The following is a 14,250-nucleotide window of genomic DNA, read 5'->3' on the forward strand; positions in this document are numbered from 1 at the left end:
AACTTGTTATTAACATCTGTAAACAATATATATACACATCCTAACTAAATAACTTAAATTGAATGTCTAGCATAGCCACTTTACATCTAACTAGCCACTTTACAATAGACTAGCCACTTTACATAATTAAACAATAATCTCAATACCCCCCTCAAATTGGTGGTGTGAAAAACACTGCCAACTTGTGTAGAGCTGCTGAGTGCTTAACTCTTGTCAGAGCTTTTGTTAGAACATCTGCAAGTTGATATGTTGTTCCCATATGGTGCAATGAAATCAAACCCTCCTGCAGCTTGCTTCTTACAAAATGGCAGTCAACTTCTATGTGTTTGATTCTCTCGTGGAATACAGGATTCCTGGCTATGTGTATGGCAGACTGACTATCACAGAACACAACAATGGGCTTGGGAAAGGGTGTTGTAAGTTCTTCAAACAATCGATTAAGCCACACCAGTTCTCCCACTGCCTTTCTTAAGGCTCCGTATTCTGCCTCTACAGAGGAAAGGGAGATGGTATCTTACTTTTTGGATTTTCAACTGATTGGACTGTTCCCCATCAACACAAGGTAACCACTCACAGATTTTCTGGAATCTGGGCGTGCTGCCCAATCTGAATCACAATATGCTCTAATTGTATAATCTTGATCTTTAGACAGTAATATGCCTAATGTGGGGTCCCCCTTCAAGTATCTGAGCAGATGGGAAGCTGCTGTTAAGTGAGGTTCTCTGGGGTCATCCATGAATTGGCTTAAGTGTTGCACACTGTAAGCTATGTCTAATCTAGTGTTGGTGAGGAAATTGAACTTTCCTATCAACTTTCTATAGTAAGTGGGGTCTGTCAACCTTTCTCCTTCCTTAGCTTTAAGTTTCACAGTGGGGTCCAATGGAGAGTTGAAGCTGCTGTGATTCATACATTAGTATTCTTTCAATAGATCAAGAGTGAACTTTCTTTAGGAAATTATTACACCATCATCTTTGTAGAGAACTTCCAGTCCTAAGAAGTAATGCAACCTTCCCATATCCTTTATTTTAAAGCTATTATTCAAGAATGCTTTTAAATCTGTGATCTCCACAATGTCAGTTCCTGTGACTACAATATCATCAACATACACTGCTATGTAAACAAAAGAGTGTTCAGTTTTCTTATAAAATAAAAGGTAGTCATACATAGAATGTGCATAACCCCTTGAGCATAAAGTTTCAGTTAGTTTAGTATACCATTGTCTGCTTGCCTGTTTCAGGCCATAGAGAGATTTGTTGAGTTTGCAAACTAAACATGGGTTGTCAACTACTAAACCCTGTGGGACCTCCATGTACACCTCTTCATTTATATCCCTATGTAGGAATGAATTATTTACATCTAGTTGTGATATATACCACCCTTTCTTCACAGATATAGCTATTAAGGATCTCACAGTTGTCATCTTAACTACTGGGGAGAAGGTTTCTGTATAGTCAATTCCAGCTTGCAGAGTGTATCCCTTTACAACCATCATGGCTTTGAGTTTCTCTACACTACCATCTGCCTTATGTTTTATTTTGTACACCCACTTACATTCTATGGCTTTCTTCCCAACAGGTAAAGGAACTAAGTCCCAAGTGTGGTTGGCATGTAATGCTTCAAACTCTTGGTTCATAGTTGTTTGCCAGATAGGATTCACAGCTGCCTCCTCATAAGATGAGGGTTCACTGTCACTGCAGATATCCCTTACAAGACTTTGACTCTCAGGATTCAAAACATCAGAGGTGATATGGTGGCTATTAGAAAACAGTGCATTAAGAGAGAAGAGTGCAGCAGAACTATTGTGAGCAACAGATGGTGATGGTTTTAGTGTAGGTAGTGAATGTAAGTAATCTTGTAAATATGCAGGTGTCTTATGAGGTCTTTGTGATTTCCTTAGGACAACAGGAGTATTGACAGGTTGGTGGGCTATTGGTGATGAAGTATGGCTTGAAGGTTGAGGTGTGTCAAATTGTGGCACAGGACTGAAAGGGCTTTCAGAACTAGTATTGGACTCAAGATGTTGGGATTGGTCATGTGTAACACTGGTACCATTATCACAATCATAAGTAAAATCAGTGCCTTCTTGAATCTTATCAATGAATGGAACAGAGGTGAAAATAGAAGGAAATGAGGAATTATCAGGAGATATGGTATAGGGAAACACACTCTCAATAAAGACAACATCCCTAGAAATAGATATTTTCTTAGTGGCAAGACTTAATGTGAGCACCTAATTTTTGACAATATTTAATTTTTTGTCACTTCTTCTATGTAAATATTTTAGGAGTTTTAACCTACAATTTTTAGATTTGTTACACTTTTTATTATAGGGTAAAAATACAAAATTTTAAAAGGTGAATTATTATTATTAATATTATTTTATTTTTATTTTTACTTTAAAATAATAAAACAATCCGAAAAATATTAATTTTTTTTTAATTTTTGGGAGAGATTTAAAAAATAAGAAAAAGGGAAGTATGGAATTAAAAAAAAAAGTAAAAGTAGGTGGAATTTTCTTTTAAAAAGTAAAAGAAAGTAGAAAATTAAAAAAATAAAAGTAAAGTTTTGTGAAAATTTTAAAAAATAAAAAGTAAAAGAAAGTTGGAATTAAAAAATAAATATAAAGGTAGCTGAAAATTAAAAAATATTTAAAGTAAAATAAAGTAGAATTTTTAAAAGAAAAGCAAAAGAAAGTGGATTGTTTTTTTAAGAAAAGTAAAATAAGTGGAATTCTCTTTTAAAAAATAAAAAAAAATGGGATTTTAAATAAGATAAAAGTAATTAAAGTAGGAATTTAAAAAATAAAAGTAAAGAAAGATGGGAATTCTTTTTATAAAAAAAGAAAAGAAAAGCAAATTGTAAGTGGGATTTCTTTTAATTAAAATATAATAAAATAATAATATATTTATAAAAAAATCTGAAAAATTTCGAAATTTTTTGCTATAAATAGAAGAGAAAATTTGAGAAGAAAGGAGGGGAAAAAAGAGAAAAGGAAGAGGAGAGGGAATTGAGAGAAAATATATTTTCTTCTTCTATGCAAAAATAGAATTTTTACTATTTTCACTCTTTCTTCCTATTTTTTCAAAAAAAAACATCAATTCATTATCTTGTTTAAGATAAAAAAGAAACCAAAAATTAGCTCTTTAAATACCTCAAAATTAGGCCCAAAATAACCATAAGAATTCGTGGCATGAACCTATTTTCCTTCGAGTTTTAGTTACAGTCGAGTAACGAAATTCAATCCGTCGAGGTTGCCGATTCAAGGTTTAGTCAATAGCTTGTTGTGTCCAACTCGATTTGGAGTTTTACATTTGGAAAATATTAAGCAAAGGTCCGTTCTAATCTTTGCCATTTTTGTGTACTTGCATGAATAAATTTACACATACACTATACTTAATGAATATTGTTCTATTTAAATGTGTTTTGCAAGTTATATGTTAAGGTGTATTATTCTTTGAATATTTTCATGTTATTCTTCTTAATAATAAAATTTTAAAAAAAAATATTCATTAATTGGGTTATATATATATATAAAATCATCCATTGTGGCCATGTTTAAATATTTTGTGTTAATTTGGTGGGTATGTTTTGTGGTGGGTTATGAGTTTATTTGTTGCTTTTAGATTTTATATGATCCATGAAATTTGTTTTTATTTATACTATTTCTTGTGTTTTTCACATATTTATTATCTTAAATTTATAAATGTTAGATTGGTCAAAGATAGAAAGATTTAGGGGTTGAATTTTTTTTTAAATGCTTTTAGATTTTATATGATCCATGAAATTTGTTTTTATTTATACTATTTCTTGTGTTTTTCACATATTTATTATCTTAAATTTATAAATGTTAGATTGGTCAAAGATAGAAAGATTTAGGGGTTGAATTTTTATTAAAAAAAATGTTAAATTAGTTAAAATAATTCAATAATTTTCATCTACCACTTTTTTTTTAATAACTTTGATAATTAACACACTATCATGAATTGCATATGCATATGACATTCAATATTTGAAAGATCGTGCAATTCCTTTTTTCATTTCGTCTTTTTTCTTAAATTTTTTGAGTATTTTCTTTTCTTTTCTTTTCTTTTCTTTTCTTTTTTCTTCAAATTTTTACTAAGATTCTTAAATTTTCTAAGTATTGGAGTTTTTATTAATCTTAAAGACATAACCTTTATAGAACCTTTACATGATATTTAAGTATATAATTCCATTTTTTTTTGAAATATTTAAGTAAATAAATCATGACCTTCACATTAATCTCAAAGTAATGTAGAATAAATACTTATGAACATCGTAGTTTGGCGTCAGGCTCGATTAATAAATCATCGTGGCTATGTGTATGGTTCCCATGGCATGGCCACGATACATAATCCTCAATTCGGGTGTGCATTTCATGTGACCCGATCATAACAACTTCGAATAATAAAACCCCTTTGAAATAATTTGAGGCGTGTCATGCCAAATAAAACCCCTAAGCCCATGGCCCTCACAAAACTAGTTAGCTTTTTATAGAAAATTTGAGATGTGTCATTTTCATTAAATAACTCATGACCCTCATGTAATTAATACTAACTCTTTGAAAATCGAGGTGTGCCATCAATTGAATTTTTCATGGCTCTCGCAAACTTTGTTATTAATTTGAACTTTCGTAGTTGCTTTAGGCACATTCTTTAAATTGATTTTCTTTTGATTACTAATTTCGGGTGTACATTTCATGTGACCCAATTTCAATTCTTAACAATGATAAATAGAATGCGTCGCGAACCGCGGGTGCATTTCATGTGGCATGATTCAAGACATGTTTTAAATAACGTTGAATTTTCCTAAAAGCATTTCAAAAATAATTAAAAGCAGTTTAATAAGTTAAAAATACACCATAGGCTAAAACATGTAATAAATCGGATAATAGGCCACTTTTAATAGTTTAAGCGATCGTGCTAGAACCACGGAATCCGGGAATGCCTAACATCTTCTCCCGGATTAACAGAATTCCTTACTTAGAATTTCTCGTTCGCAGACTTCAAAAGGAAAGTCGAATTTCCTCGATTTGGGATTTAAAAATAAACCGGTGACTTGGGACACCAATTAAAATATTCCAAGTGGCGACTCTGAGAAATTAAATAAAATAATCTCATTTCGAATAATGTCACTTAAAGTGAAAAAACTCCATTATACCTACCCTCAGGTGGTAAAAAAGGAGGTGTGACACTTACGGATGAAGGGTTACGCAGATTCGGTGCCCCGTTAAGTTGAATGTGTTCGTCCAAAACCCGGTCCCCCTACCAACCCGTCCCAGCCTGCCCTATATGCTACAGTACCGGGCTGAACCGAGCTAACCCGGGTTGAAGCGGGTTGAAAACGGGTCAGCCCGGCCCGATTAACAGGTTTATTTGTTTCTACATATTTTAGGTGATAGTCGTTTATAGCATAAAATAAAAAATTATATTGTAATTCTTTGAAATTTATTTTAAACATGTTAAAGTATTAACTATTGTAACACTATATTATTTCGAAATAATTAAATCTTAGTTTAAGAAAAAATGAATTTTATAACTGGATTCACATTGTGACATTTCTTCTAAATAAGTACTGAATTTGCTGCAAAACTTATCTAAACTTCTGAAATTTTTAACCAAATACAATTAGAGAAAAGCTTTTACATTTTTGTAAAAACTAAAAAGACTTCTAGAGTAGCTTTTTCACAAAAACTAAAAATGGTTCCGCACAAAACAAAAGGCAGAGTTTCAAGTAACTTGTTAAGACTGTCGAACAATAAAGAAAAAAATTATTCGAAGTTCCTCCGGTGCATCTTAACCCAGTAGTTCTCACGTGCACAAGCAAGCAAATTAGCTCTCTCATTCTCGAATTCTCGTATTGTGCTGGTAGGTCATAATGTCATTTGAAAATTTACAATTATTTTTTCATGACATATTTTTGAAGCAAACGTCTTTGATCCTCGTACTTCAAAATCTCGGATGTAAAATAGAACGAAAAGAGTAGTATTAAATTCGTCAAATCTGCTATTATTGCACTTTTTGTGTAAAAATGACATTAGATAGTCACTCTAAAGGGTTGATGTTTAGGAATTAGCCAGTGCATCCTCAATTTCATTACACATTTTCTGAACAAAAATGTACTGAATTGTCCTGAAATTAAAATTTTTAGTTTAATATTTCAGAACAAAATAAGTATCGGTTAATCCCTAAATATCTGAAAATGACTATGGGTGCCCTTGCCCCACTTTTTGTCATTTGCCACTGCAAATTTTTAAAGTGGGCTCGTTGGCCTGTATGTGGTCCACATGAGTCTTATGTGGCGCACCGATTTGAACCCTTTGAGAAGTTATAAAGCCAAAATGAGAGTCCCGTTAGCCTTTGATTACTCTCAACGGTTAGCAAAAGGAGGAATTTGAATGCTATTGGGGCACAAAAGTTGCTTTTCTTTTCAAAGATGTTTTGGTAGTAAATGTGATTTGGTTTCCCACAAACCTAAAGTGACAACAACTGTTAGTTAATTGCTTTATTTAATAACCCCATAAATTGCTTTATTTAATAATATAAACTTTCAATCTCAAAGAAATATATAGGAAAATATTGTAAACATTGGGTGGAGTAAGTTCACTAGCATATATGGATAAGACACCAAAGCAAATTCCGACAAGGGGAGTATCATCAAGAGAATAAAATACTATTCATGAATTTTTCGTGTCTTATACGATAAGAGAAAAAATTCAAAAGAAGCAACATTGAAAGTGAAAGTTCCTCTTCTTTTTCCCCCCTGCTTCTTTTTGTCTTTGTGAGTATAGTAGAAAGATCACTTATCACTTTGGGGTCGTCTATAGGAATGTATTAAGTAAAATAATATACGTATTACTTTTGGTATTATTAATTCGTTGTTTAGTAGTATTTTTCAACATATGAATAATGTTATATACTTTATTCGGTGCTATTCATATACATAATAAACCATAGCATTAGCACTACTATAATTTTAATACATAAATATGCATGTATAAAGACAAAATACCCTTTCAAAATCTTTTCTAAATCCTTTCCTACGTTTTTTAGGGTATTGTAAACAAATGATTTTTCTTAAAAAAATTATACAATGCATGCTTATTTTAATACATCAAACCAAACAATCGATGAAAAATAATCTCAGTATAACTAATTCAGGTATAACTAATCTCAATATTACTACTACACCATATTCAGTACTATTCTTATACATTCGGCCAAACGACCCTAGTGTATATGGACAACTGCATATGGAATATGTCACTCACAAAACTCTGAGATTCCAATATGAACTTTCTTTTCTCTGAATATGAAAATACTTCTACTATTAGTCCATTTAGCAATGAAAGGTTAAACTATAAATCAGAATAAGTTCCTTACTGTCGGTAGTTCCTATTTGCAAGATAAAAGTATAATATATCTAGACTCAAAGGGCATCTCCAAGGTGCACTATTTTTTGCATCAAATCTAAATTTGGTGTAAAATTTGGTATTATTTTGCTTTAATGGAGCACCAAGTCTTGCGCACCATTATAGTGCGTGAATAGTGTCGCACCAAATTTGGTGCGACACTATTCATCAACACCAAATTTGATTTATTATTATTTTATTCAACTTTTATTTTTTTGGACTTTTAATTTATCATATATTGTGTATATAATTAATTTTTATATTAAGATCTTTATAATTTTATATCCTATTTTTTGATATATTTATATAAAATTATAAGTTAATTTTACTATTATTATAACTGTATAAAAAGAAATATAACCATTATTTAAAAAAAATGATAGAATTTGTTTGAAGGAAATAAAAAATAAAATTTAAATAGAAGATAATAATATAATATAGAAGAGAGAGGAAATATTCCTTTTTGGTGTAAAAAATGGTGTAATGGTTGGATTAAATTTGGCGTTACACCATTTTGGTGTGAAATTTGATGTTAGGATTGGAAATGATTTTAAATGATCAGAACGCTATTAAAACGTAAAGAAAATATGGGATAACCAAATATAAATTACTTTAATGTATATGTTTTCGACTTTTCTATCCCTAGGTTATATGCAGCCAATATATCTCACAGCAAAAGCAATTGATAAGTCATTCTACTAATATTTGAATGGTCCGAAGACCCTATAGAGCATGCAATCTCTTCAAAATCAATACCGCACCCTTTAAACAAAGTGTAATAGGTGCCATCAACCACAAATTTTGTGTTCATTGGATATTAACATTTGGAGAAAGTTATTCTGAGTGCCTTCTGGGAGAAGCAAAGGGTTTAAACATTTAGCATATTTTCATATTAAGAAAAGGATTTAGGTTGAAGCACAACGTGAGGTACAAAAGCAAGGACAATGACACGGAAAAAGCAGATATCAACAACTTTGGCTTAGCAAAGACAACAGTCACATGTGCAACAAGATCAATTGTTGGACAAGTAAAATTAAAAGTCATTCAAAAGTTTTTAAAGATAGAATGATATCATTCTTCTTGAAACAGAACGAAAAAGAATATCATACAAAACGAAACACAAGAACATAATATTTGACTAAACCAAGTATATTGATTTACCCCTTAACCTTCAAACAACGCTGGGATATTCATAAGAGCTTCCTTGATAGAGCATGTATGTTTAACCATAATTACAATTCATAAAGGGAGAAAAAAAAAATGAATAAAGACCATTGCATAATTTGGAAACTAAAATTATGTTATTAATTCACAAGATTATTGCTATAATTCAACCTGTAGTTAATCAATTTATCCTATGTTATACAAGATGGATGTTTCTTGATATACTTTAGGGTTCAATTGATAGTTTAATAATTCTTCAGTTTGAAAAATAATTGAAGACAAACAGCTAAATTCTATAGAAGGTTGAACCGCTAGAAGAGAAACATAAGAATCAAAGAGAACAGAGATCCAGGACATTTAACACAAAGGGTAACCTTTGTTCCCTGTATCCCTGAATAGACAAAGGGTTAGAAAATCTTTTTGCTGGTGAACCATAAAGCTCGCCTCAGTGGATTGGTTTATATTATACATGACAAATCAAAAATTATTACAGATTTTTCCCCATTCGAATCTTGGGAAGGTATCTTCTTCTCTTCTGCAATGCTTCCAAACCCGAGCCTCCATTTGCGTATAATGGAGCTAAGAGAGGTAGTTGACATTTATACCGGTTTTGGTTCATCTCATCCAATTTTACCAAGAAATGACTGCAATGAAATTAAAATAATAATTTTTGAAGGGGCTATTTGAGGCACAATCACATTAGAGTCATTGAGTGACTGTGAATGCATATGAATGAAGCCAAAGTACAGTGTAAAAGAAGCAAAAGATAACAGGGAAGCACAATAATGCCTCTAAAGGAGAACTATAACCATCAGACTGACTTAACTATCTTAAATCCTTAATTCTACCAGCAACTGCACTACAAAACATATGTGGCATCTATATAGTTGCCTTGACTGAATTACACATCTGAGATCATGAGAAGACTTGATATAGTGATTATATTCCATAAGTAGCCTACAGAATGATCTTTTGATGCCTAGAGACATTGACCAAATGCGACAAAAATAATTTTCTCTTACCCATCCAATAAGGAAACAGGGAAAGGAAAAAGATCCAGGAGATATTAAAATTTGATTTTGGTGAAAAATAATTGAACACCTTTTACTTTATTGATGACTCATGTATGAGAATCAATACAGTGGGAGCAGGCTATAAGTTCACATTTGAAATTTCACCTGTTAAAGAATTATCGAAATTAGTCTGAATGTATTTCGGATAGTTTGTCTAATGAAATTCTAACCCCTATTTTTATTTCTTCCTAAAGAGAAACAACAGAAGGAATTGAGATAAAGGGGCTCTGCAAAGGTTATCTAGTGCTTGAAAATAGAGGACATAAATTTTCATGGCGTTTTTTACAAAAACCACCCACTATAATCCCACAAGTGGGGTCTGGGGAGGGTAGGATGTACGCAGCCTTACTCCTACCCTGGAAGGGCAGAGAGACTGTTTCCGATAGACCCTCGACTAAAGAAGGTGAGAGAAGCCCTGATAGCAAGTAATAGCAAGACAAATAATTAGAAAACTAAATCGAGGTGGTTGACTAAATAACTGTTAAATAAAACATGCATACCACTAGGATCGACAAGTAAAAGTTGCCTCTTGCAGAGATAGGCTTACCTTTGATTTTGTTGGAGTTGCATTTTTAGCTGTAGCAGTGCTCCCAAATCCAAACTTTGGCTTCTTCTCTGCAGGCTTTAATATCTGAAAAGAACACATCAGAGTCTCATCCACACTCATCATAGCACCAGCATTGTCAAACTCTCCACAATAATTAGGGGCTGAGAAAATCGTCACAAGTTGTCTATCAGAAAAAAATTCATATCCATCTTCCACAACCTGCAGTTACGCACATAGCCAGTAAGATTAAAGAAACAAAATTCCAGAAAAACATTGAACGTAATATCCAGTTCAAACCTGATGGGCACGACAAACAAGATCAAGATCTAGCTTCTGAAGAAACTCTGTGACCTTATCAGGACCAAAGGTGTAAGAAACTCCCCGGTCATTCATTCCCCACCCTTTAACATCTTTACTAGGATCTGACCAGAGAAGATCACAGAGCAACCCAGATTCAGGAACATCAGTTGGTCGTTGAAGGTTCCTTATCTGATCCAAATGATTAAGATCAGGAGAGAGTCCACCATGCATGCACAATATCTTTTCATCAATTAAAGCAGCCACAGGGAGGCAGTTGAAACAATCTGTGAATATTTTCCATAGTCGAACATTGAACCTTCGTTTGCACTCATCATAGAACCCATATATACGATTCACGGAAGCACATTCATGGTTCCCCCTCAAAAGGAAAAAGTTTTCAGGGTACTTTATTTTATAAGCAAGAAGAAGGCATATTGTTTCCAGACTTTGCTTCCCACGATCAACATAATCACCCAAGAATAGGTAATTAGATTTTGGAGGTAATCCACCATATTCAAACAGCCTCAGTAGATCTGAATACTGACCATGGATATCCCCTGACCACATATTCAAAGGACAAATTAGCTCAAAATGTTTACCAAATATATATATATATATATATATATATGTATATATGAACAACAAAATTAGCAAATGAAATGCATAAGGGGAATGAAACAGTGGTCCAGATGCATGTACAACCTGAAGCACAGAATACAGCAGGCTTAGCTCTTTGAGCAAAGTTCTTTCGGTCAAAGGAAATTACCATGACCTCACTGCTTGATGAAACCGGATGGTGAATTACCAGTATCTTGGTGATATTAGAAATTGATCGACAATATTTGCTAAAATATTCCCAGCAGGTACAATTACCCAAAGAACATTAAAGCTAGACCCTCTTCAGTTAAATTTCACGGATCTAAATGCAATTAAAACTGATACAATTATCGCTTACTCTTAATATACCTCTATTTTTACCTCTGATATCTATTTCAGAAGTTACAGATTGTATTTGCTTCTAGGCGCGCCAGCGATATTAACTAACTGAAATCATGGATCAAAGCCAAAATTTTGTATGAGATGCCAATAACTGATTATGGCACAGCAATCACAAGGAACCAAAAAACTTATATAACTTCACCCGTTTCAGTGGCCACACGCTGATCTCTCTTTCTCTCTCTCTTCTAATGTTAGTTCCTACAAACGGATGCCTTTTGCATGACGAAGGAGCTGGCAAATATAAAAATTATGGAAGTCACTTAGATGTCTCGGTTTTTACCAAAAGGTGAACTGGTTATGAATACTATTGATGCCCTTATGCTCCACCACTTCCATCATGGACTTCACTTATCATCACCCTATTTGATAACGATTATAGAATCAATTACACAAATTAACATCCAAAATAGATTCCACACTGGAATCATGACTCGCAACATTGTTCACCAGTAAAAGGTGTTTTTTTTTCCCGCATAATGGAGGATAGGACAAGAAAAGGGGACTTATCTTGCAATTCACTGAATACTATTCATACCCTTTACTACATTTCTGCACAACTCTCTCCCTCCCTCTGTCTCTCTCTCTCTCCCTCTTTCTATCTGGGTGGGGTGGGAGGGGGTTGGGAGGCATCCCGTGGGGTAGAAGAAGGGACTTAAAAAGGTGCATTTGGAGGTAGCTAATGCAAACTCAACAATAGCTAACCTAACTTTAATTACGTAAAGCTGCCTACCATCAATTAAATAAATTCAGATATCAATAAGATGCCTTCAGGGAATTCCTGCCCAATTCCATAACGTTATGTTTAACCAGATAAGAGAATGAAGTGGAGTACTGCTAAAAGAAGTCATCTTACTTTGAACAATGAATTTGAGGAGAAATTAGGTGTACAAGGGGAGGAAGAAAAAGACCAGAGGCAGCGGTTATTTTCCTAGCTGCATTAACTAGTAAAAGAGGGAAATAGAAAGCAGAGAGGACACAATCTTTCATCTAAGGCAAGTAGTAATCCAAACATTCCCTTTTCTAGGCACGTCTCATCCTGTGCACCAGACATAATGTTAGTTAATCAGAGACCTTTACATGGGCTTAGGCAGATAAAGAGGAGCATGGACCATCCAAGTCTCAGAGAACTGATTGACAATAAAGTGGGAGGAGAAGCACGAATGAGATCATTACCCTAGGCTAATTTCATTATTTATAAAGATATGCTAGACGTAGTTAACTAGCAACATACGGCAGAAACTGACCAAGTAGGAAAAGAATATAAATAACAAACAACTCAAAAGTAAGAGGTATTATTCACAGATGAGGGTTAATCCTTGTGTTATCAGCCCAAGCACTAGAATTGACCTCCACTATCAAGTACTAGTAGGATTTTGGAATACAAATTATCTCTATAGCAAGCTGATTCCTTCCTTTACATACTCTTGTCGGTAACTAAAACTACTGGCATCATATAATTAAGTTGAATGCAAAAGCTCCATCCATACTAAGCAACTAATAACAACCCTCAAACTAATAATAAACATAACTAAATTCATACGATATGGGTGCATTTCATGGAGGGAAATGGATTTCATAGAAATGTTTTATCTTAGAAATATCTTGTGGATCATTTTCCATACTTAGTTGCATATAAAGCAAGTGACATATAATATACAAGGTGGACAACAGGATATGAGGATAATGTTTTGACAATAATTTTGAAATACTAAAGATGGAAAGTTTGAGTTGGAACATTTCTGAAGAAAAATGACTTAGGTGGAAATATTTTCTGATTTCATCACGGAGAAGTTGTCAGCGGTACCAAACACACCCTAACGGAAAAATCAAATTCCAATCGTAAAACCAAAATTTCACCAGCCTTAATTAAAGTAACAGAATGTAACCCTAACGCCGACCTAAGCAGTACTTATCCACTGCAACTCAATAACCGCTCAAAGCCATTTCCAGTCAACAACCAACTATTAAAAATTTTAAAAAAAAAAATTGCAGCATCAACTAAAGCCCACTACAAGGAACTCCAATTCCACTCAAATTAAAAATAGTAACAATAAAATTGAAAGTAAGAAAAATCCTTAAGTTAGGGAGTGGTACCGCAGATCTTGATGGGTGCGTCGAGCTCAAGAAGATTAGGCTGTTGCAACAAAATTTCTTTGGACTTGAGACAAAGCTGTCTGATTTCTGCCTCAGAAAGTTGGACTTGTTTACCAGGCCTTCCCCGAACTTCAAGCAACCGATTGATTATATCATCAAGTGCTAAAGAATCCATATTTCTTGCTTTCCTTCTAAACTTTGCATATAACAGGAAAGGAATAAACTTCAAATATATGTCAAGATTGATAAACAAGAATAACAAGTAGAATAAAGTGTAGTGAACAAGTGGATTAGCAGAGAGAAAGAGCTTTTTGAACTTTGAGCTGTTTTTGAGAGAGATTTTGAAAATGGCTTTATTATGTGGGAAACATTCGTGTCTATCTGTGAAGGCGAGAAAAGAGAGAAGAGTTGATGCTTAAAGTGAAGAGAGCGACCCACGTATGTGTCATTAGGGTTGGGCAACGTCTCTTCAATTATAATTTTGTTCCCACGCGCTCTACATTTTTTTATAAGATTAATCATTAATAAATAAATACTAATACGTTTTATTATTTCAAATAATTAATTAAAACTATTAATAATTAATTAAAACTATTAATAATTAATACAGTTTGGTGAATGTGTTGAAGTTCAATACTTTTTTT

At 33.2% G+C, this 14,250-nt stretch overlaps 1 protein-coding gene across 1 annotated transcript; it reads right to left on the reverse strand.

Annotated features, from left to right (window-relative positions):
• Window positions 1–8,865: 8,865 nt before the first annotated feature.
• Window positions 8,866–14,011, reverse strand: LOC104216294 (serine/threonine-protein phosphatase PP1 isozyme 2-like). Its single transcript, XM_009766320.2, has 4 exons — window positions 13,607–14,011; window positions 10,511–11,070; window positions 10,214–10,432; window positions 8,866–9,237 (listed from the first exon to the last, which is right to left on the reverse strand). Exons 1-4 carry the CDS (start codon window positions 13,779–13,781, stop codon window positions 9,214–9,216), a joined length of 978 nt encoding a protein of 325 aa, XP_009764622.1. The 5' UTR covers window positions 13,782–14,011; the 3' UTR covers window positions 8,866–9,213.
• Window positions 14,012–14,250: the final 239 nt, after the last annotated feature.

This window comes from Nicotiana sylvestris, chromosome 6 (genome assembly GCF_000393655.2).
Source record: "Nicotiana sylvestris chromosome 6, ASM39365v2, whole genome shotgun sequence".
NCBI lineage: Eukaryota > Viridiplantae > Streptophyta > Magnoliopsida > Solanales > Solanaceae > Nicotiana > Nicotiana sylvestris.